Raw genomic sequence first — 26108 nt, 5'->3', positions numbered from 1 at the left:
GATATTAGCCACTCTGTGAGAGGGTTGGGTTTGACAAGAGTGCTAGTCCTCTAAAATCAGTGCCCATGTATTGTAATTGTATTTATCTAGCGCTTACTACCCCTTAAGAGGCATCAAAGCACTTTTCAGCGAGCAGCAAGCTACTCAGGAACCCAAAAGGATTAGTGGTGGATTAGCATAGGGAAATTGAAGTACAGTATTAGTATAGGGAGGTATGACTTAATTTGAGCAGATGATATGAGAGTCTGTTAGTTGGACTGAATAGAATAATGGAGGGATAGAGAATGGAAGAATCCAGAAGTGTTAATTGGGAGATCGTAGTAGTAAGATGGGGTTTGGGATAAGTAAAGTAGAGGTGGAGGATGGAAACCCCTTTAGAAAGAGATGGGAGATCACAGTAGTAAAATGGGGTTTGGGATGAGTCAAAGGCGAGATAAATGAAGGAGAATTTAGTAGGGTTGTTTGGGAAATCATAGAGTAAACTGATGTTTGGGGTGTGAGCCAGGAGAGAGTAGCGGAAGGAAGAGTCTAGGAGGGTTATTTTGGAGATAGTAATAGAATGGGTTTGGGATGAGTCAGAGGGTGGAGATGGAGGATAGATTGATAGAGCTGTAGGGTGATGGTGAGATAGAGTAAAGCTTTCAAGAGCATTTTTTCCTCTTGCACAGTAGGACTAAAGTAGTAAATATATAGATACAGGATTACATAGTAAGGAAATAAGTGTAAGGAATATAATATATTGAGATTTAAAGTTGTATTGTATAATCAGACTTTCAAGAGTTGTAGTATTTGAAGTTAATTTATTTGTGTACTTTTATAACCTTATTTTCTTTCCTCAATATTTCAGTATTGAAATGTTTGTAGATAAATAGTTAAGATATTTATCTATTGAGAGGTGAAATAAAAAATACACTCATAAGCATCTAATCAAACAACTTATATATAAACTATGCAATGACCTATGAACATGTCAATCGTAGAATATACACGTGTACATGCATACACATATGTAATATACAAATACATACACCTACACATAAATATACATACATATATACATTTAACCATAGGTAAAATAGACATTTGTTAAACAGACCCCACAAAAAAATATATATATATATATATATAGATAGATAGATAGTTTAAGAAAAAATAGTTATTATACATATTTGTACAAAGCAATACACGTAGCTACATATAATCAGATTATAAAATGTTTACACAGGGATATGCAGTCCATTGCTGTTTGAGTATGGTGGTTATGTAGGAAAGAGCTAACTTTTGAGTAGTCTTCTGAAAATAAGATAGTTGTCCGTGGATCTTATATTTTGGGGTAATGAATTCCATATTTGGGAGCTTGAACAGAGAAAACTGTCACCCATTGTCTTTCTTGTATGGTGGTGTTTTGAGGTGGGATGCGAATCTCGAGCTGGGTTTCTTTGAATGTATTTGGTGATTTTATTCCTACTAAAAAGCAGTTTTGTTCCATTTCTTGCTGTGTGGGTGATACAAAGCAGCTTGAAGGTGGATCTTCTGGCAACCAATTTAGGGCCCTCAAGGCGGGGAGATGTGGGCTTGCGGCTTTACATGTAGGCGTAGTCTGGCAGCAGAGTTTTGAATGCCTTGTAATATTTTTATAGTAGGTAGAGATGATCCATGGTAGAGGCCATTGGTGTAATTCAGTTTAGAAAGTACAAGAGAGATAGAAGCCGGCACCTTGTGTGGAAGTCTGAGGTGAAATATGCATTGCAGAGTTTTCCATGGTGATGAAGCTTGATCTTGCTTATTTGTCCTCTTGAGCATTCATTGTTAAATTAGAGTCCATGGTAATTCCAAGGTTTCTTAGTTCCTTACCTACTTTAGTAGGTGGTCCCAGATCGCCAGGCCAGGCGCAGAGTGGGTCATCACTTTTCCGGTTTTGGAAGCATTGTTTGAGATGGCTCTATGTCATCCACTGATCAACGGCTCTGAAGCAACTGAAGATTTTGGGTTTTCCACTGTCTTTGGACATTCCATTTTAAGGAATATTTGTGCGTCATCTGCATAGCTGTAACATGTGAGTTGAAAATCATTGATCATTGCCAGTAATGACATCATGTAGATGTTGAAAAGCATGGGTGAGATGATCCCTGCTTTTGTGAAATAGGGTTTGGACGAGAAATGAGGAGGAGGGATGACATTAGTTCTGTTTTGAAGGTAGGATGTCATCCAGTCAAGAGCAGTCCCCTCTCTGCCAGGTTCATAGAGCCTTTGTATCAGGGTGTCATGGTCAACTGTGTCAAAGGCAGCTGAGATCCAGGATAGGTAGTGCAGCAACTCCATTGTGGTCTGGTTTGTTTTTAAGTTCATCCCAGATGTCAATGAGGGCAGATTCAGTGCCTCTTGCTGGGTGGAATCCAGTTTGGTAGTCTGAAAGTATGGAGTTATCTTCAATGAATTGTGACATCTGCAAAAGCTGTTCTTTCTATCAGTTTGCTCAGGAAAGGTGCATTTGTAATTAGTCTGTAGTTGTTTGGGTCATGTGGGTCCAGGTTTGTTTTCTTTATTAATAGGCGTATGTATTCTTTTTAAGGTCTTCAGGAAAGATTCCTGTAATTAAAGCATTATTTATGAATCTTTTTACTGGTGTGCGGCAGCAGAGGTAGACAGAAGAATGTTCTTGAAGATGTGTGGTGGGAAAGGGTCAGAAGGGCACCCGGAACCCTGCTTGCTTTGACCGGATCCATAAATTAACTTTGTGATATTTATTTAAAGGATTGCAGAGGCTGGGTTGGCTTACTCTTGGAGGGGATTTTTGGAAACTGGTTGGTGCTGGTGGTTTTCCTTTGTTTTAAATAGGAATCCAATGTGTTTGCATTAGTTGTGTAATGATTCACTAGTTTTGTCTGTGAAATCTTTAGGAATTGGATGAGTTCCTTCCATGCATTTAGGTTTTCGAAATTCGTTGAATATTTATAAAATTCTATATTTGCAAATAAAGCATTCTGAATTCTGTCTGAGTAGTACTTTTTTTTTATTTATTTTTTTTAGCTTTTTTGATTTTTCTATGTGCTGTTAAATTTGCATAGCTGACGTTTGTCTTGAATGGTTATTTTGAGCCAGGTTCGTTGCAGCCTTCTGATCTGTTTTATTTTGTTTAGTTCTGTATTTTTCCAAGGTGTTTGTTTTCTTTGGTCCTGTTTTGTTTTTCTGAGTGGTATTAGGACATCAAAAGCTTCTTGTCACCACTCACAAAGTTTTTGAAGATAATTTATTCTGTCTAGATCTGTGACGGCTGTTAGTTGTGTTTCTAAGTATTCAAAATTGAGTTTGTTCCATGGTTGAAAGGTGGATGTATGTAAGGTGGTTTTCGTTGTGTTGATTTGTGGTGTTTTATGATGGAAAATTACCAAATGGTCGTCTGGCCGTATGACTGGTGTTAGGCTTTGAACGGTAACTAGCTCTGGGTTTGCGAAAATTTATATCTACGATGTTTCCAGCGATGTGTGTGGGATTGTGTACAATCTGATGTAGGTTCATTGTGAATAAGCCAGTGATAGCTTTTGGATGGGGCATATTTGGGTTGTCAATCCAAATGTTTAGGTCCCAAGAACGCATAGGTTGGAGTATAGTGTTAAGGTTTGAAACTGTGTCTAGAAATGTCTGGGAATGTTTAATTTCTGGGTGGTCTGTAAAGGAGGACGAAGTTGGTGTAGGGTTGCATCTGGTGGTGATGTCAGCAAAAATATACAGTTAAAGGGAAAACCCAAAGTGGTCTAACATGTTTGTCACGCTCACTGAGGGTTGAAAATACACAGCGCTGTCCAGAAGGTCACGCAGCTGACTTTCATCCTACATCTGTGGATGTAAGCGAACATACATTTTGCCTCCTGTATGGCAAATATCAATACTGTTAGAATACACCTAATGCCTTCATTGCAATCGTGCCTTTTGTCATTTCAGATACACATTCAAAATCTCATACTGCATAAACATGAAATGATACTGTGATACAAGGATATCAACAGTAGCGGTGTTTCTTGATAGGATGATAACTAGCATCAGTATTCTACTTATATTTCTACAGTGGACAAATCAATCCGCTTAATGGGCCAAGTGAGGGTAGAATCTAAACATGTGAATCGTAAGGCAGAACTAGAGTTCTGGCACAAATTCCTCCTTACTTCAATATTGAGTTAAAGAAATTAAAATAGGCAGTTCATCAGCAATCAACCAGTTGGTGTAAAAGGGTAACCTTGGTAATAGGAGTAAAATCGAGTCAGTTGCCAAAGTTGATGCTTCCCCAAGGGTTGAATAAGATTCCGTAATCTCAGAGTGGGGAAGCCTGTTTACCTCACCCTCTTATAGGTGCTGCTTCCAAGAGGTGGCTTTAGAGAAAATCGTAGGGCCAGTGCAACAAGTTGAACCTGCCAGTAAACGTTGCAGTTCTATTGGAGTGGTTTCTTGCCTTGCATCCAGTGTTACTAGGGCCAAGCCTTTTACTGGTTAACTTCCCCCTATGAGAAAGGAAGTTCCATCAAATTTACAAATGGCTTGCACAGTCCATTCCTTCCTAAGGACAGCCTCACTGGGTATTAGGAACTAGGTATAGTCTATCCATATCCGTCTTTATTATGATAGTGTAAAAGGTATTACCTTGTTAACTGCACAGGGTGGATTCCATCGAGGTAATAACTGTTAACAAATATTTTGTTTACTTTTCTGTCTGATTCCACCAACCCTATCCGGAGCCTCACACTTGAAAAAAATTATAATCTGTGATTCCAGCCCTACACAGGACACTTATTTCCATCAAACTTTGCGGGACCAAGTGTAAAATATGATAAGCTACTACTTTGCCTGGAAGAAATCTATCCTTGGATGACTTCAAGTTGTTTCCATCTTGGCGGAGCTCACAATGAATCGGGCTGTTTTTTTATAGCTAGTAGACAAGTAAAAGTTATCAAGGACATTTTATATTGCTTGTCTGTAAATAGGGAAGGTCATTCATTGATTTCCAACCCACTCATGTGATGGTGTGGTTTGTAGTCCACACCGTTTTGTATGCATCCTCTCAGTGAAGGCCTGAAAGTTGGTGTCCTTGGTGCATTGGAATTGGAAAGCGGTGTCTATTGTACTACAGCAGAGCCTTTCACTGTTTGACACTGCTGAACATGTGTCTAAGACCATTTTCAGATCCAGTCCCACTGAGACTACAGTGACTGACTAAAAATAAGTTATGGGCTCACTTTTGGTCTTTCACGATTAAGGTTCCTTGATTCAAAACCACAAGAGTGTTCACTTGCTACAGATGTTTTCTTTCCCCGAGGGCCTTCCAGCCTCATAGACAGGTCGTGGAAACAAAACCAAACATTTTTAGACTTTATATTCAGCTAATGGGGTCATTTTCCAAAATGCATGTTAGCTAAAAAGAAAAAACGAAATTGAGACTTCACTACCAAGTATCCACAGGCCATGGGGCAATACACTATGAATCAGTTTGCTGGAGACCTTTGTATGTGCTGTCCCCACCCACTGATCAGTAGGCACCTAGTGTGACCTACCTAGATTGACCATGATTTTGCTAGCTGCAGTTACTCCAGATTCAGTGGTGGTGAGTGTGGCTAGAAAAAGGGCTAATAGCCAGTCCTCAGCGGATCCTCCACCTGATAAGGAGAGTAGGAAGTTTGATGCTGCTGGCAAGAGAGTGGCCACACAAGCAGCCAACCAATGGCAAATTGCAAATTCACAAGCACATAATGCCAGATATGATGAGAGCCCACTGGGATGAGATGCAAGAACTCATACAGCAACTCCCAAAAGAGCATCAAAAGAGAGCACAAGAGATCGTAGAAGCGACAGGCCATAATTAACAACCAGATAAGGTCTGCCCTCGATGCTGCCGATACAGCCGCAAGGAGTGTAAATACTGCCAATACAATAAGGAGGCATGCATGGCAACGCTCTCCTGGCTTTAAGCCAGAAATCCAACAGGGGAGTACTCAATATGCGTTTTGACAAACACTTAATTGGGCCAGAGGTCGATACCACCATAAAAAAAGCAGAGGAAAGACTCAGACACTGCCAAAGCAATGGGAGCATTATACACAACACAGTATGGATGCTCCTTTCACAGGCAACAATTTAGGGGAGGATTCAAACCTCAATCCTCTGAAGCTTCTACCTCCCAGGCAAAGCAAGGCCAACAGCAGCAACAATATCAGAGATGGGGATTTAGAGGGTCTTATAGAGGCCTTTTTTTCAGAAACGGAGTCAAATCCCAAGCCTCGAAACAAGCCACTACATCATCCAAAGAGTGACTTCTATCCCACCCATCCACCCCACACATATCCTGTGGGAGAAAGACTACAACAATTCCACTCTCATTGTCAAAATATCTCACCAGACAATTGGGTGTTAACAATTATTCGCAATGGCTATTGCCTAGAATTGATCTCCACCCCTCCAAACATTTCACCACGTTACCACAAATTGTCCCCAGAACACAACGTTCTATTACAACAGGAAATACAATCCCTACTGTGGAAACAAGCAATATAATTTGTCCCACATTCTCAACAAGGGACAGGAGTATACTCACTATACTTCCTCATTCCCAAAAAAGAGGGCACTCTAAGGCCTATCCTAGACCTCCGGCCTCTCAATCTATACATCCTGTCAGAACACTTTCACATAGTAACTCTGCAGGACGTCATTCCACTACTACAGAAACAAGATTACATGACTGCTTTAGACCTCAAAGATGCACATTTCCATATACCCATCCAGCCAGCTCACATAAAATACCTCAGGTTTGTCATAGCAGGAAAACATTATCACTTCAAAGTTCTGCTGTTCGGCATAACCGCTCCAAGAATGTTCACAAAATGTCTAGCAGTAGTAGCAGCCTACTTAAGAAGGCAACACATTAATGTCTTCCCATATCTAGACAATTGGCTAATAAAATCAAGCAATTTTACACAATGCCAACATGTAATAGAAACCCTTCATACACTAGGGTTCACTCTCAATTACCAGAAATCTCACCTTCAACCAGCACAAGTACAACCTTACCTAGGTGCTATTCTAAATACTCAAAAAGCCCTAGCATATCCAAAACAAAGGATACAGGCTTTCCAAAATCTCATACCACACATACAGCCAAATCAACAATACACTGTAAGATTTATCATGAAGATTCTAGGAGTGATGGCATCTTGCATAGCGACAGTACCACATGCAAGACTCAACATGAGGCCTTTACAACAATGCCTCTCAACCATGGTCTCAGGCACACAGTCAATTGCAAGATCTAGTGTTGATGGTCCGCCAAACCCACACGTCCCTTTAATGGTGGAATCTCAGCAATCTAATGAATGGGCGGTCGTTTTAAGACCCTGTGCCTCAGACCACAATAACGGACGCATCAATGATAGGCTGGGGAGCTTATCTCGACAACCATACCATTCAAGGGGAATGGGATTCCTAACAGAAAGAACTTCACGTAAACCATTAAGAATTATTAGCTGTGTTTCTTACCCTCAAAGCATTTCAACCCCTTCTCAAACACAAGATTGTTCTGATAAAAACAGACAACATGATGACCATGTATTACCTCAGAAAACAAGGCAGGACACATTCATCTCAACTGTCCCTACTAGCCTCGACAATATGAAAATGGGCAATTCACAATCACATTCATCTGTTAGCAGAATACATTCCAGGAATACACAATCAGTTGGCGGATCTCCTAAGCAGGAATCACCAACAAACACATGAATGATAAATCCACTTCCAGGTACTTCAAAAGTACTTTAAAAAATGGGGAACACCAGAAATAGACCTATTCGCAACAAGCGAACACAAAATGCCAACTTCGCATCCAGACACCCACATCCCCTATCCGAGGGCAATGCTCTAAGGAACAGTTGGTCAGGGATATTTGCTCATGCATTCCCCCTCTCCTTCCCTTTCTGGTCACCAAACTACGCCCGACATCTCTGACCAGGATACTCATAGCCCAAACATGAGCACGTCAACATTGGTACACCACACTCCTAGACCTGTCTGTAGTACCTCATTCCAAACTCGCAAACAAACCACATTTGTTAACACAAAACAAAGATCAAATCAGGCACCCAACCCCCAGTGCTCTCAATTTAGTGATTTGGCTCCTGAAGTCATTGAATTTGGATACCTAAAACTTCCATTAGAATGTATGGAAGTGCTCAAGCAGGCACGTAAACCTACTACTAGACAATGTTATGCTAACAAATTGACAGTAGTAAACAAATCTTTTCCATCTAAAAACACTGATCCACTTACAGCATCAATACAAGATATCTACTTCATTTGCAAAAATCTAATTTGGCTTTTTCATCCATCAAAATTCGCCTTACTGCAATATCTGCATACTTAGACTATTCAACACACTTCTCTATTCAGAGTTCCTGTTATTAAAGCCTTCATGGAAGGATTAAAATGCATTATTCCACCTAGAACACTACCTGTCCCTTCTTGGAATCTAAATATCATACTTACCAGACTTATGGGCCCACCTTTTGAACCCACGCACTCTTGTCAAATCCAATTTTTGACATGGAAGGTTGCCTTCCTCGTAGCCACTACTTCATTACGAAGAGTTAGTGAAATACAAGCATTCACTCTTGAGGAACCTTTTTTCCAAGTACACAAACATAAAGTTGTACTTAAAACAAATCCCAAATTTCTCCCAAAAGTAGTATCTCCTTTTCACATCAACCAAACAGTGGAATTGCCAGTCTTCTTTCCAGAGCCTGACTCAGTTACAGAAAGACCCCTTCATACTCTGGATCTCAATAGAGCTCTTATGTACTATATAGATAGAACTAAAGATTTTAGGAAAGATTAACAACTTTTTGTTGCTATCCTATCTCTAAACAAGGGTTAGAAAGGTGGATTGTTAGATGCATACAATCATGTTATATCAAAGCAAAAAGACAACTTTTGATCACATCTAGAGCACATTCTACAAGAAAGAAAGGTGCGTCTATGGCATTCTTAGGAAACATACCAATGGCTGATATGTGTAAAGCTGCCACATATCTACTCCTCATACATTTACAAAACATTATTGTGTAGATGTATTTTCAAAGCAACAGGCCAATGTTGGCCAAGCTGTCTTACAAACACTATTTCAAACAACTTCAACTCCTACAGGCTACCACCGCTTATTTTTGGGAGTATGAACTGCTTTGTAGTCTATGCATAGCATGTGTATCTGCAGCTACACATGCCATTGAACAGAAAAAGTCACTTACCCAGTGTACGTGTTACTCTTCGCTCCGTGATTCGAATCGGGAAAGTATTAAAATCATCAAAAAACGGTCTGTATTGTTGCATTCGGGAAACATCTTCTATTGATACATAGTCACCGACGAGACAGCCGCTTCGGTGGCCCTTTGTGGCTTCCGTGCCCAGCTGAGGCCTAATCGGCCCGACCACACTCGTCGTCGAAGCCTCATGGTCCGGACCCCCTTCCGTTTCTGTCCGATATGCCACGCTAAGTATCCATACACAGACCAGCATCGGGTCTGTAATCCGTGTCTGTCACCGGAGCACAGAGAGGATACTTGTGGGGCCTGCAAGGCCTTTCAGTCGAAAAAGACCTTAAGAGATCGGAGGGCGAGATGCATGCAGATGGCGTCGAAATCGTCGCAACACCTCGACGTCGAAGAGGAGGAGATGGCTATCTTCTTCCAGGGATCGGAATCGGACGACTCAACAGACACCGACAGCGGGCCAAAAGTGAGTACGCCTGCCCCGACCCAACCCCAAAGTCAGCCGAAAAAACAAAAGGCCTCGGGGACGCCACTGCCTGAAGGCCATGGCTCGACTCATTAAAAAAAAAAAGCGGTGACCAAGCAACATCTTCGGCACCGAAGAAGGCCAAAATAGTGCCGAAGGCTTCCGACTCGAGCCGAGAAACCGGCGTCGAAAAAAGCCGACATCGCCTTGTCGAAGCCACTAAGCCTCGAAAGAGCCTTTCGGAGCTGAGGTCAACCATCACCATGGGCATTTCGGTGCTAAGAAAACCGGCTTTGAAGCCAAAAAAGACCTCTTATGCAGAGGAACATGGGCTCTCCAAACAACTGAAGGAGAGGCACAGATTTGAAGGGGAACTGGACATTGAAGAGTTTGACCAAACTCAAGCAAGAATACAGATCCATAAGGATACTGGAAAGATTCAAACTGCCACTCCTCTCAAATTTAAGAGAAAGTTGGCTTTTCAACCACAAACCGAGACCGAGACTGATCAGCTTAGAGCTAAAGTGGCTAGAGAGAAATCACCAACTCGCCATTTTTCTCCGGAAATATCGCCACCACATTCGCCACAAAGGACAGGGTCACCAATTAGCACGCCCACTGCACAGTCACCCACACATACTGTGCAAACACAGGATGATGTAGATCCATGGGACCTCTACGATCCCCCTGTCTCTGACAATAGCCCTGAGTGCTACTCCTCAAAACCATCTCCACCAGAGGATAGCACCTCCTATACCCAAGTCTTGGCCAGGGCTGCGACATTCCATAATGTCAGTGGAGGATGACTTTCTCTTCAGTACCCTGGCTTCCACGCATGCGTCATGCCAAAGCCTGCCTATGGTATCAAGCATGCTTAAGCATGCACAGCAAGTATTTCAAGAGCCAGTTAAGGGAAGAGCCATCACACCAAGGTTGGAAAAAAAAGTACACACCACCCCGTCTGACCCAGTGTTCATTACGCAGCAGCTCCCACCGGACTCTGTAGTGGTTGGTGCCGCAAGGAAACGTGCAAACTCGCAATCATCAGGAGATGCACCACCTCCTGATAAAGAAAGTTGCAAATTTGACACAGCGGGAAATAGAGTGGCGTCGCAAGCTGCCAACTAATGGCGCATCACAAATTCGCAGGCCCTCCTCGCCCGTTACGACCGAGCTCACTGGGATGAAATGAGTGACATCATTCAGCATCTACCTAAAGAGTATCAGAAACAGGCTCAACAAATAGTAGAGGAAGGGCAAGCCATCTCCAACAATCAGATTGGTTCAGTACTGGACTCCGCTGACACTGCCGCAAGAACTGTAAACACGGCAGTCGCAATCGGGAGACATGCTTGGTTACGAAGCTCAGGATTCAAACCTGAAATACAGCAGGCAGTATTAAACATGCTTTTTAATCAGCAGCAACTGTTTGGGCCGGAAGTGGACACAGCCATCGAAAAGATGAAGAAAGACACTGACACGGCCAAGCCATGGGCTCGCTCCACTCTTCAAAGTATAGAGGGACATTTAGAAAACCACAATTTAGGGGAGGTTTTATACAGCAACCTTCAGAGGCATCCACCTCTCAAGCAAAACCCACCTACCAGTCCCAATACCAGAGAGGGGGGTTTCGCGGATCATTCAGGGGACAATTCCCAAGATCAAGGGGAAAGTTTCAGCCTACCAAGCAGGCCCCCAGCAACAAACAGTGACTCCAATGTCACACTTCCCCCAACACACAACACCAGTAGGGGGAAGATTAACACTTTACCACAAACATTGGTCAGACATAACCACGGACACATGGGTTCCATCAATTATCCAACATGGTTACTGCATAGAGTTCACATATTTCCCTCCAGATGTTCCCCCCAAAAGCACACAAACTGTTGGCACAACATCTAGAACTATTACAAATAGAGGTACAAGCACTATTAACAAAACAGGCCATAGAACTAGTACCTCTCCACTAAAAAGGAACAGGGGTTTATTCTCTATATTTCCTTATTCCCAAATAAGACCAAACACTAAGGCCAATTTTAGATCTCAGGACATTCAACCTCTTCATCAAATCAGAACATTTCCACATGGTCACACTACAAGATGTAGTTCCGTTACTGAAACACGGAGAATACATGGCAACACTGGATCTAAAAGATGCGTATTTCCATGTACCCATCCATCCATCTCACAAAAAATACCTCAGATTTGTCATACAGGGCAAACATTATCAATTCAAGGTACTGCCCTTCGGGATAACAACAGCACCCAGAGTATTTACAAAATGCCTTGCTGTAGTAGCTCATAGGAGACATCACATGCACATATTCCCATATCTCGACGATTGGCTAATAAAAGCCAACACTCGACACCGGTGTCAAAATCACACACAGTATGTAATAGATACCCTACACAGACTAGGCTTCTCTAAATTACCAAAAATCTCACGTGCAACCATCCCAACTACAACAGTACTTGGGAGCAACGCTCAACACACAAAAAGCAATTGCCATTCCAAGCCCACAGAGTTCAATCATTTCAAACTATGGTGTCAAACATACAACCAAATCACCAGTACACAGTCAGATGTGTCATGAAGCTCCTAGGCATGATGGCATCATGCATCGCTATTGTCCCAAACACGCTGCTACACTTGTGGCCTTTACAGCAGTGCCTAGCAAAGCAATGGACGCAGGCACAGGGTCAACTTCAGGATCTAGTGTTGATAGACCGCCAAACACACTTTTCGCTTCAATGGTGGAACCCTGTAAATTTAAACAAAGGGCAGCAATTTCAAGACCTGGTGCCTCACGCCATTCTCACAACAGATGCTTCGATGATTGGGTGGGGAGAACCCCAATATACAAGGACAATAGGACAATCAACAAAAACAATTACACATAAATCACTTAGAACTGCTAGCGGTCTCCCTAGCACTAAAAGCCTTTCAACCCCTTCAAGTCCACAAACACGTTCTTGTCAAGACAGACAATATGACAACAATGTACTATCTAAACCAACAGGGGGGGACACACTTGTCACAACTATGCCTCCTAGCTCAAAAAAATTGGCATTGGGCAATTCACAACATTCGCCTGATAGCGCAATATATACCAGGCATTCACAATCAGTTAGCCGACAATCTGTCGATCACCAGCAAACTCACGAGTGGGGAAATAAATCCCCAGATTCTACAAGAATACTTTTACCGCTGGGGAACACCAGACATAGATCTGTTTGCAACAAAACGCAAAATGCCAAAACTTCACCTCCAGTTACCCACGCCCTCAGTCCAAGGGCAATGCTCTATGGATCAATTGGTCAGGGATATTTGCTTACGCTTTTCCCCCTCTCCCACTCATTCCTTTGTTAGTCAACAAACGGAGTCAAAACAAACTCAAACTAATACTCATAGCACTAACGTGGGCTTGCCAACCGTGGTACACCACACTGTTGGACTTCTCAGTAGTACCTCACATCAAATTCCAAAACAGACCAGATCTGTTAACACAACACAAACAACAGATCAGACACCCCAATCCAGCATCGCTCAACCTAGTAATCTGGCTCCTGAAGTCTTAGAATTTGGCTATCTAAACCTTTCAAATTAGTGTATGGAAGTCATTAAACAGGCAAGAAAACCGACAACAAGGCATTGTTATGCTAATAAATGGAAAAGGTTTGTTTTCTACTGCAAAGCAAACCAAATCACACCATTAGATGCCTCCATACAAAACATTGTGAGTTATTTACTACACCTACAAAAAGCAAATCTCACTTTTTCTTCCATCAAAATTTATCTCACTGCAATCTCTGCTTACCTGCAGATTAAACATACAAAAGTCACTTTTTAGAATTCCAGTTATTAAAGCCTTTATGGAAGGACTAAAAAGGATCATACCTCCAAGAACCCCACCAGTAACCTCGTGGAATCTTAATATTGTACTTACACGACTCATGGGCCCACCTTTTGAACCCGTGCATTCTTGCCAAATCCAATTCTTAACTTGGAAGGTAGCATTTCTAATAGCCATCACTTCACTACGAAGAGTTAGCGAAATACAGGCGTTCACTATCGAAGAACCATTTATATAAGTACACAAACAAAGTGGTTTTCCGCACAAATCCAAAATTTCTGCCAAGTCATTTCACCGTTTCATCTAAACCAAACTGTAGAGCTCCCAGTCTTCTTCCCACAGCCAGACTCAGTAGCAGAAAGAGCACTGCATACATTAGACATAAAAAGAGCACTAATGTATTACATAGACAGAATAAAACCATTTCGTAAAACTAAGCAATTGTTCGTTGCTTTCCAAAAACCCCATGCTTGTAACCCTATATCCAAACAGGGCATAGCCAGATGGATAGTCAAATGCATACAAACCTGTTACCTCAAAGCTAAAAGAGTTACCCATTACACCAAAGGCACACTCCACTAGAAAGAAAGGAGCAACAATGGCCTTTCTAGGTAACATACCAATGACCGAGATTTGTAAGGCAGCCACTTGGTCTACACCTCGTACGTTTACCAAACACTACTGTGTAGATGTGTTAGCAACACAACAAGCCAGAGTAGGACAGGCTGTACTAAGAACATTTTTTTCAAACGACTTCATCTCCTACAGGCTGACCACCACTTTGGGGAGGATTACTGCTTTGTAGTCTATGCACAGCATGTGTATCTGCAGCTACACATGCCATCAAACGGAAAATGTCACTTACCCAGTGTACATCTGTTAGTGGCATGTTCCGCTGCAGATTCACATGCGCCCTCCCACCTCCCCGGGAGCCTGTAGTCGTTTAAGTTGCAATTAAAAAATTTATATATGTAAATGAACATTCCTTTAGCACAAACTATGTTCATACAGATCTATTCCAATTGCATGGACATCTTTAGTATTCTCATTCTACCACTCCTACCTCACCCTATGCGGGAAACAATCTAAGATGGAGTCTATGCCCATTCGCAATGGAGCCAAAAGGGAGGAGTCACTCGATCCCGTGACTCGAAGACTTCTTAGAAGAAAAACAACTTGCAACACTCCGAGCCAAACACTAGATGGCAGGAACAGTACACAGCACGTGAATCTGCAGCGGAACATGCCACGAACAGATATATATATATATATATATATATGTACTATATATAGATATATAGTGTACATATACATATATATATTTTTTTTTTTTTGTTTTCCTTTGTGGTGAGACTGTGGAAGAGAAAATGTCAAGAAATGAGGGGCACAACATATGCATGGCTTTATTACACCCACTACATTGGGACAGCAGGATTTGTCAGAAGAGGTTATATGGGAGGCTGAAGGACAGAGAAAGGGTCTTCCTCCGGCATAAGGGGTAAATTTGTAAGCAGGATGTCCCTGGCAGCACCGACTTGTAACTCTGGAGGTCACGAGTCTAGCCTCTCTTGATCCCATGATACTCCTTCTGCCCCTTCTGGAGGTGAGTGGACCATTAATATTCTATCATGGTCGAAGTCAAGATGCTTGATAACAAGTCATACCCATGTTTTAGTGTCGAGCAACTGGGAGGCACCTGTCTGTAGAGGGAGATTTACATGACGTTGGAGCTCCCCACCTTAGACTTCCACCCTGTTCGACAACAACTGGGTCTCCTTTCACCGGGAAGACCTGGAAGAGATTTTATCAATTCATCCTCTTACAACACTAATTTTAATGAGTGTTCAGCCACAACATCCTCTACAGCCTTCATTGTAGGTCCCCCAGATCTACCTTGCTTGGAAAGCCCCATTACACAGCGGTACCCAGAACTTTGTCGGGCAGCCAGAGATACTTCACTTTCTGGGTTTTCCTGCAAGAGATGTGGGGAAACAGAAAACGGACCTGAACATCTGTGACGAGAGATGTATTTCAACTTCTTAGTCAGTCCTAGGAGCGCATGTTTTCACCTTCGGCTACGGACTCGATCTAGCTGATGTGGTATGACTATTTTTTCACTGGCTTCCATAGATTCTGTTGCATCAAGATCTGCTAATTCCCTTAGCTGTAAGATATGCTAAGAAGTTTTCTGCAGTCTGCTGCTCCCGAAATTGGTGTGGCTGTCATTTTATAGCCATCCATGCAAAGCCTCAAGTGCACTCTATTGTGCCTTTGGTTTCCAAACTCCTGGAATCTATCCTAGATACCTTCACAAACCATTTCTCTTTTTAGCCTGTAAGTCAATGCCTGAAGAAGTTCATATCTTCCTACTAGAGTGTGCCTTTTATTAATATTGTAGAATCCCATGAGGAAGAAGGAAAAGTTACTTAACTGTAATTCTAGCTCTTCTCCGTATTTTGGCCTACAAAGTTTGAGTTGGTTACCATATAGAAGTATCTACCCCATAATCCAAAAACGAACTACCTGACACCTTTCTGGATATGATTAGATAGTGAAGTCTTCCAAGATTCTTTAAGGAACATGGTCTAATTGTCATTGTCAATTGCTTTACCTAGGGGCATTATTTTTGGATTAAAATCTAGTTTACTCTATTTTGGAGAGGATATTTTTAGCTAAATGTACCATTTGACTTGTGTAGTATCTAATTTGAAAACAAAAAAATCAAATATTCCCTTCTTGGGCATTCTTCATATTTAATTTAAAACAAAAAACAAATTGAAAAAAGTGTTTGAGACCCCTTTCATAGACGTAAATATTCTGCCTTTCATCAACACAGAGAGAATAACCATTGTGAAGAAACTTTGATTACAAGTAATTTATTTTTTCATATTCGATAAGAGAGTGCATCTCCATCCATCAATTTATTGCTAACCATGGTGTTACTCCTGTGTCGTCCTGAAATAAAGCAGCACAAACAGCACACTGGCAGTGACTGCAAAAGTGTGGAGTTCTGAGGAATTCATGAAACTCATCTCCGCACCATTAATAAAAGGGAAAATGTGAAGCTTCCTTTGCTGGTCATGTGTGGTACCACTGACTGAATCTGGTGATTCCTCTTTTGTCAGGGTTTTTGTGCTCCCCTTGGGAGGTAATAATAGGGATTCGCTATCATTTTGTGTCCCCCATGGTATATAATGATCATATATTGTTAAACAAAAATAAAAGCAAAATTCTGTTTAAGAAATAGAAAAACACTACTCCCCTGATTTCATACAGTGCAAAAACAAGACCTATGGCTAAGGTTTTGAAAGTACTAATGAAAAATCTCACCAGAATTAACAAATAAAAATGTAAAACGGGAACCATACACTATTGTAAACAGTAGAACTTGCAATGCCAATCTACCCACTACCCCATCCATGATAGTGTTGCCCAAATGTGAACCATAATCCGAATCCTTCTCTTCTAATGTAGACCCCATTTTCTTTTAATCCCATTCTGTGACACTAAGGAGCTTGCACCACCACAGGGGGTTTGACCTGTGATGAGCTAGCAGAAAGGCTTGGAGAAATAAAGAAATCATGAGTTACATTTGTATGTGACATTCTGCTGGTCTCCCGCAGGTGTACATTTCATAAAGTTATGACCAAATATATACTCCAGTTTTTATTAGATAAAATACTTGCAACCCCCACCCCATCACCTTGTGCCGCAGTATGCGCTTGTTGGCTGTGTTAATATAGAGAGATGTGCTAAAGAGGTATTAAAACCACTTTTAATTGATTGTGAAAGACTGCATTCACGCAGGGGCATTTTGATAAATATTTTACTTTGAACTCTCAAGGCTTATTTGTTTGATTATTAGGCATCAACGCTAACACTTGCACACCCGTTTGGTGTCATCCACTGTTGTAAAATAAACAATATGTCGGGGGGGGAGGGGATGGGCTTTCGGAGAGAGATGTTTTTTTTCAGGTACACCTTGTGTGCTGACTAAGCAATGACACAAAAGAGTATGGGGTTCACTTATAATAAGGAGCTGCACCCAGGGGAAAGTTCCCTGGTGCTCCTTAAACTCACTTGATGAATGGATGGTGTATGGTTGCTGTGAAGGGTCGTGAAGTGATGCTGGGGGGGGTGTTTCCTTCACGGACTAGGTGGTCTGACACACTATATAGTGTCATGCTTCATCCTTTGACCACCTAGCCCCACCCAGGTAGGACAATGCCATCTGGGCGGACTCAACCTCCCCGTTAAAAAAAAAAACACAAAAAAAACGGGAGGGTGTGTGTACATTTTTACTTTCTGGAAATTATGGGATCCAGCTGAACTAGGGTAAATATAAAAACACCTAGACAGTCATCTGTGTAAAAAATACACTTAATAATGGTGTCTGCTGGTGTGTTTAAAAACTGGGATGGGACACCTCTGTGAGAGTAAAGACTCACTGGGTCACCTATCTAAAAATAAATGGCCAACATGTTTCTGCCCTCTACAATGAGCCAAGGAAGGTCTAGGGGCATTTTTCAGGGCCTAGGATCCCTTAAAGTCATGCATTACAAAGAAAACGTCCTCCACTCAATGGGAGTGTGGGTAGAATGTTGTGAGAAGTGATGTGGCCTACCTGAAGCGAGGAACTACCTAGCGTAGGCCTAAGGGAAACAAACGAAATTAACGTTTTGTGACCCACAGCACTGAACAGCAAAACACACACAAGGGTGACACAGCAAGCAAAAGTCATGCAATGTATGCGTGTGTGTAACATGTATCTGCAAGGGAAAACATCTTACCCCAAACCTAAAGGCTATTTGCCCCAGGACTCCAGGAGGGGGAGTGTCCCCTTACAGTCACACACTAAGGATATGGGAAAAATGTAGGCAAGAATGGCAGTAAGTATATACAAGGTAATAAAAAGAACGACGTCTGGCCAAAGGCTGCGCTCACTGGGAAGTGGGCCAGCGTTAAAACTCTGTCGGGTAGCGTTTAAATGTGGTCCCAAGAACAAGGGAGGGAGCGTGGACAATGCTTCAACTGTCGGCAACATGCTCAGCGATTACATAAGTCACAGTACAGCACGGAGTGTGTATCCGGTAAAGGTAAGATAGGCTAAATAAGTTAATACCAAGTAAATACAAGGGCATAACAATTAAATGGGAATAACAATTAAACAACTAGATATGACCCCCGTGGCGAAGTGAGGGACGCCGGCTTAGAAAACACACAAACAAAGATCTTATCTGCGCTGAAGTCGATGGCCTCCGGGAAGGAAGAAACTCCACTCACTACATCAAAGGAGGTGCTTGCTGTGTGCCTAGTCCGTCCCCTCACTGGACCGCTTGTGGTAAACGGTCCAGTGTGGCGGCGGGATTTAAAGCCCAAGAAATTCAGCCGTGACGAGGCGCACGGGTCGCGTGATCACCGCTGCCAGCCCCTGCCGGATACTGTGAGGCTGGGGTGTGGTGAGGTGCCTAACGTCCGCGTGTGTAGAACATGCGACTCGCACGGGAGGCTGGGAAGTGTAGTCCCCCAGCCTCTCGGTGGAAGGGAGGCATGCTTTTCTCGCTAAGGCGAGTATGGAGAACGAGAAGGGGGGTGGAGGGTTTGACTAAGCAAAACAGTTTTCTGGTCTCTGGCACTCCAAAAAGTTCTTAACTACTTTGTTATAGGACAGCTCCAGAGTGGAAGTGTATCCTCGTATGTAAATATCAGGTTAGTATATTCTAATGGTGTATGTATACATGATTTCTCAAAATATACCATACATTTGTGAAAATAGTAAATGTAAAGGTTTTTACATTATCTGTAGCATCCATAATATTGATTTCTGTGCCTGTTTGCATATTGTAATTGTATGGTCGATTGTTTTTTTTTTTTTTTTTTTTTTTTTTTTTTTGTTAAATGTCTATAACTCTTATATTCAATACAGGCCAAAGAAATTGACCCTCAAAGGTTACAAATCATACTGGTGCACTTTCAAAGATACAGCAATTTCTTGCTATAAAAGTAAAGAGGAATCCAATGGTACTCCTACTTACCAAATGAATTTAAGAGGTAACCATCATTTTCTCTTGCCAGTGCAGCATAACTTTGGTTACGTGTGGTTCTATGTTTTAAACATTGTATTTGAACTTATCGTTATGATGCATACTAATGGAATGATAATGATCACTGTATGAAAATGAACAGAGTATGAACAGTGATGGAATCCACCTCTCTACAAATTAGATCAGAATGTTGTCACATACTCTTAATGATTCAGGTTAAAAGGAGAATGAAATGCATAGTCTCTGTCAGGCAACCAAGAACTTCTGTTATCTATACGTCTGTTTCAATTTACATGTCGTTCAATAACTAATAGAAGACGGAGATCTTGGACGTTTGAGGGAGTTCCCCAGTACTTTGCCAGACTACTCTATGTAGACTTGCTTCGGTTCATGGCATTGCTCCATGTGAGGCCAGTTCAGGCACAATGGAGCTGATTTATTCTATGAATGCTTCTGAAGAGCAATTAATTCCTCTAGGAAATAATACCAAATTACATACCTGGATATACTCGTAAAACACACCAGAGAAGCAGTTAGATTATGCTATGGGCAATAGTCACTAACAAGGAGACATTCAGTCAGGTTCTGGAATACACTACTACTGTTAGTAAAGGGTCGAATTGTATTGATTTTTGTTTTCTCCAGGTGCCTGTAAGCTATGCATAATTCAGTGTTCGATGGCATCTGTCGCTGTAGATACACATGTTCTGCAATAGCTCGCCATCTGGTGTTGGGTCGGAGTGTTACAAGTTGTTTTTCTTCGAAGAAGTGTTTTAGAGTCACGGGACCGAGTGACTCCTCCTTCTGTGCTCATTGCGCATGGGCGTCGACTCCATCTTCGATTGTTTTTTTTCCGCCATCGGGTTCGGACGTGTTCCTGTCGCTCCGAGTTTCGGAACGGAAAGATAGCTGAAAACTGAAGATTTTCGACGGTATCGTTGCGATCCGGTTCGAGATAAACACACACGACGACGCATTGAACATCGAAGCGCTTCGGTGCCCTTCGGGGTAGATTTCGGCACACCGTCGGGGCCTAGTCGGCCCGACCGCGTGGAGAACAACGCCGATGGAACGTACCCCGTTTCGATTCTGCCCTGAATGCCACAACAAATATCCTTATACGGACCAACACTCGGTCTGTAACCTGTGCCTGTCACCCGAGCACAGCGAAGAATCCTGTGAGGCCTGTCGGGCGTTCCGGTCCCGAAAAACTCTGCGCGACCGTCGAGCGAGAAGACTGCAGATGGCGTCCACGCCAAAGGAGCATCGACAGTTCGAGACAGAAGAGGAACAGGAGGAATCCTTTTCCATCCAGGATTCAGACTCCGACGAACTCGACAATACAAAAACTGTGAGTAAGACGTCGAGATCAGAACTTAAAAAAGGCAAAAAGGCCCTGGGGACGCCACTGCCAACCGGCCATGGCTCAACCCAAATTACCGGTGACCAACAATCGGCACCGAAAAAGGCCCATTCAGTGTCGATCATCCGACTCCGGTCGAGACACCGGCACGCAGCCTCCTCGGGACCGAGAGAGTGCTAAAGAGAAGCATCGACACCGAGAGTTCGGTGTCGACACGGATCGACGCCGAGACAGTGGCGCCGAAGACCATAGGGGCCAAGATTTTTCGGCACAAAAGAAGAGGAAGGTTACCTCGGAGCCGAAAAGACAAACAACAGGGTTTTCGGAGCCGAAAAAAGCACCAACAGACCCAGTTTCAGGCTCCTATACTGAAGAGCATTCTATGTCTTCACAAATGAAAAAACACAGATTCGAACAGGAACTGCAATCCACTGAAGTGGATCACACGCAAAAGCGTATCTTTATTCAGCAGGGGACAGGGAAGATCAGTACCCTTCCACCTGTCAAAAGAAAGAGAACACTTCAGTTTATAGCACTAGAGGCTCCTCAGCAACAAACAGCAAAGAAGGTAACACCTCCTCCCTCGCCTCCACCTGTAACTCCGGCTTCGCCAACTTATCCCCCGTCACATTCGCCAGCTCACACCGCCATGAGCCACGATGACCAAGATCAAGACGCGTGGGACTTGTACGATGCACCAGTGTCTGATAACAGCCCAGACACATACCCAACTAGGCCATCACCACCTGAGGACAGCACAGCCTATTCACAAGTGGTGGCTAGAGCAGCACAGTTCCATAATGTGGAACTACACTCTGAACAAGTAGAGGATGACTTTTTATTTAACACCCTCTCCTCCACCCACAGCTCCTACCAAAGCCTGCCTATGCTCCCAGGCATGCTACGCCATGCAAAGGAGATCTTCAAGGAACCAGTTAAAAGTAGGGCAGTAACGCCTAGAGTGGACAAAAAGTATAAGGCGCCTCCTACGGACCCTGTATTCATCACCTCTCAGCTGCCACCAGACTCTGTGGTGGTAGGGGCTGCCAGAAAACGGGCAAATTCACACACTTCTGGGGATGCACCTCCCCCAGATAAAGAAAGCAGAAAGTTCGATGCAGCCGGGAAGAGGGTCGCTCTCCAAGCAGCAAACCAGTGGCGCATCGCAAACTCACAAGCGCTGCTAGCGCGATACGACAGAGCCCACTGGGATGAGATGCAGCATCTCATTGAACATCTCCCAAAAGATCTACAAAAAAGAGCAAAACAGGTTGTTGAGGAGGGTCAAAACATTTCCAACAATCAAATACGCTCCTCTATGGATGCAGCAGACACAGCCGCAAGGACCATTAATACGTCGGTTACCATCCGTAGGCACGCATGGCTCAGAACGTCTGGATTCAAGCCAGAAATTCAGCAGGCAGTACTTAACATGCCAGTAAACGAAAAACTTCTGTTCGGTCCGGAGGTCGACACAGCCATAGAAAAGCTCAAAAAGGACACTGACACTGCCAAGGCCATGGGCGCACTCTACTCCCCGCAGAGCAGAGGATCTTATACCACCTTCCGCAAAACACCTTTTAGAGGAGGGTTTCGGGGTCAGGCCACACAAGCTAGTACCTCACAGTCCACACCGTCCACCTACCAGGGACAGTACAGGGGAGGCTTTCGGGGCCAGTATAGAGGAGGGCAATTCCCTAGGAATAGAGGAAGATTTCAAAGCCCCAAAACCACTACCAACAAGCAGTGACTCACACGTCACTCACCCCCCCCACACAACACCAGTGGGGGGAGAAGGATAAGTCAATATTACGAAGCATGGGAGGAAATAACTACAGACACATGGGTCCTAGCAATTATCCAACATGGTTATTGCATAGAATTCCTGCAATTCCCTCCAGACATACCACCAAAATCACAAAATTTATCAAAACACCATTCACAGCTTCTAGAGATAGAAGTTCAAGCACTATTGCAAAAAAATGCAATAGAATTAGTACCAAGCACACAAATAAACACAGGAGTTTATTCACTGTACTTTTTGATACCAAAAAAGGACAAAACACTGAGACCAATTCTAGACCTCAGAGTAGTAAACACATTCATCAAATCAGACCACTTTCACATGGTCACACTACAAGAAGTCTTACCATTGCTCAAAAAACACAACTACATGACAACCCTAGACCTCAAAGACGCATATTTCCATATATCAATACATCAATCACACAGAAAATATCTAAGGTTTGTATTCAAAGGAATACATTACCAATTCAAGGTATTGCCTTTTGGTTTAACAACCGCTCCAAGAGTATTCACAAAATGCCTAGCAGTAGTCGCTGCACACATCAGAAGGCAGCAAATACATGTATTCCCGTATCTAGACGACTGGCTAATCAAAACCACTTCGCTCACACAATGCTCAAACCACACAAATCAAGTCATACAAACCCTCTACAAACTAGGGTTCACCGTCAACTTTGCAAAATCCAACATTCAGCCAAGCAAAGTACAGCAATATCTAGGAGCCATAATAGACACGACAAAAGGAGTAGCAACGCCAACTCCACAAAGAATTCACAATTTCAACAGAGTCATTCAACACATGTCTCCAAATCAGACAATACAAGCAAGAACAATACTACAGCTCCTAGGCATGATGTCCTCATGCATAGCCATTGTCCCAAACGCAAGACTGCACATGAGGCCCTTACAACAGTGCCTAGCCTCACAGTGGTCACAAGCACAGGGTCACCTTCTAGATCTGGTGTTAATAGACCGCCAAACTTACCTCTCGCTTCTATGGTGGAACAGTATAAATTTAAACAAAGGGCGGCCTTTCCAAGACCCAGTGCCACAGTACGTAATAACAGATGCTTCCATGACAGGGTGGGGAGCACATCTCAATCAACACAACATAAGAGGACAATGGAACATACATCAAACAAAACTGCATATAAATCATCTAGAATTATTAGCAGTTTTTCAAGCACTAAAAGCTTTCCAACCAATCATAATCCACAAATACATCCTTGTCAAAACAGACAACATGACAACGATGTATTATCTAAACAAACAAGGAGGAACACATTCAACGCAGTTAAGCTTATTAGCTCAAAACATATGGAAGTGGGCAATCCACCATCAAATTCGTCTAATAGCACAGTTTATTCCAGGGATCCAGAATCAACTGGCAGACAATCTCTCTCGAGATCACCAGCAAGTCCACGAATGGGAAATCCACCCACAAATTCTAAACACCTACTTCACACTCTGGGGAACACCTCAAATAGACTTATTTGCAACAAAAGAGAACGCAAAATGCCAAAACTTCGCGTCCAGATACCCACACAAGCAATCCCAAGGCAATGCCCTATGGATGAACTGGTCAGGAATATTTGCTTACGCTTTTCCTCCTCTCCCTCTCCTTCCTTATCTAGTAAACAAATTGAGTCAAAACAAACTCAAACTCATTTTAATAGCACCAACGTGGGCAAGACAACCCTGGTACACAACACTGCTAGATCTCTCTGTAGTACCCCACATCAAACTGCCCAACAAACCAGATCTGTTAACGCAACACAACCAACAGATCAGACACCCAGATCCAGCATCGCTGAATCTAGCAATCTGGCTCCTGAAATCCTTGAATTCGGACACTTACAACTTAGCCAAGAGTGTATGGAAGTCATAAAGCAGGCCAGAAGGCTATCCACTAGACACTGCTACGCAAGTAAGTGGAAAAGATTTGTTTGTTACTGCCATCATAATCAGATACAACCACTACACGCAACTCCAAAACATATAGTAAATTACTTGCTCCATTTACAAAAAGCAAAGCTAGCCTTCTCTTCTATTAAAATACACCTTGCAGCAATATCTGCATACCTGCAGACTACCTATTCAACTTCCTTGTATAGGATACCAGTCATCAAAGCATTCATAGAAGGTCTTAAAAGAATTATACCACCAAGAACACCACCTGTTCCTTCATGGAACCTAAACGTGGTCCTAACAAGACTCATGGGCCCACCTTTCGAACCCATGCACTCTTGCGGAATACAATTCCTAACCTGGAAAGTTGCCTTTCTCATCGCCATTACATCTCTAAGAAGAGTAAGTGAAATTCAAGCGTTCACAACACAAGAACCTTTTATACAAATACATAAAAATAAGGTCGTCCTACGACCTAATCCTAAATTTTTACCAAAAGTTATTTCACCGTTCCATCTAAATCAAACGGTAGAACTACCAGTTTTTTTCCCACAGCCAGATTCTGTGGCTGAAAGAGCACTACATACATTAGATGTCAAAAGAGCATTAATGTACTACATTGACAGAACAAAGAACATCAGAAAGACTAAACCGCTATTTATTGCATTCCAAAAACCTCATGCAGGTAACCCAATATCAAAACAAGGTATAGCCAGATGGATAGTTAAATGCATCCAAATCTGCTACCTTAAAGCAAAAAGACAACTGCCCATTACTCCCAGGGCACATTCAACAAGGAAAAAAGGTGCTTCAATGGCCTTTTTAGGAAACATCCCAATGCATGAAATATGTAAGGCAGCCACATGGTCTACGCCTCACACATTCACCAAACACTACTGTATAGATGTGCTATCCGCACAACAAGCTACAGTAGGTCAAGCTGTATTAAGAACTCTATTTCAGACAACTTCTACTCCTACAGGCTAAACCACCGCTTATGGGGAAATAACTGCTTACTAGTCTATGCAGAACATGTGTATCTACAGCGACAGATGCCTTCGAACTGAAAATGTCACTTACCCAGTGTACATCTGTTCGTGGCATCAGTCGCTGAGATTCACATGTGCCCACCCACCTCCCCGGAAGCCTGTAGCAGTTCAGAAGTTACCTTCAATTTTGTACATTTGTATATATATTATTTAAACCTTTAATAGGTACATACTTACACATTTCATTGCGCGGGCACTATTACTATAGTACAACTCCTACCTCACCCTCTGCGGGGAAAACAATCGAAGATGGAGTCGACGCCCATGCGCAATGAGCACAGAAGGAGGAGTCACTCGGTCCCGTGACTCGAAAACA

General features: G+C 42.7%; 1 protein-coding gene across 4 annotated transcripts in view; it reads left to right on the top strand.

The window, feature by feature from the left end:
- Nucleotides 1-26108, top strand: part of FERMT2 (FERM domain containing kindlin 2) — a 375557-nt gene that overhangs the window by 231374 nt on the left and 118075 nt on the right. For all 4 annotated transcript variants that reach the window (XM_069208559.1, XM_069208557.1, XM_069208560.1 and 1 more), the window contains one exon: nucleotides 19549-19673. In XM_069208559.1, coding sequence (XP_069064660.1) covers nucleotides 19549-19673 — 125 coding nt within the window. The remainder of the gene's footprint in view (nucleotides 1-19548; nucleotides 19674-26108) is intronic.

The sequence above is a fragment of the Pleurodeles waltl genome, chromosome 9 (genome assembly GCF_031143425.1).
Source record: "Pleurodeles waltl isolate 20211129_DDA chromosome 9, aPleWal1.hap1.20221129, whole genome shotgun sequence".
Classification (NCBI taxonomy): Eukaryota; Metazoa; Chordata; class Amphibia; order Caudata; family Salamandridae; genus Pleurodeles; species Pleurodeles waltl.
Note: the sequence above shows the minus strand (reverse complement) of the source record. Positions and strands in the feature narration are given on the sequence as shown.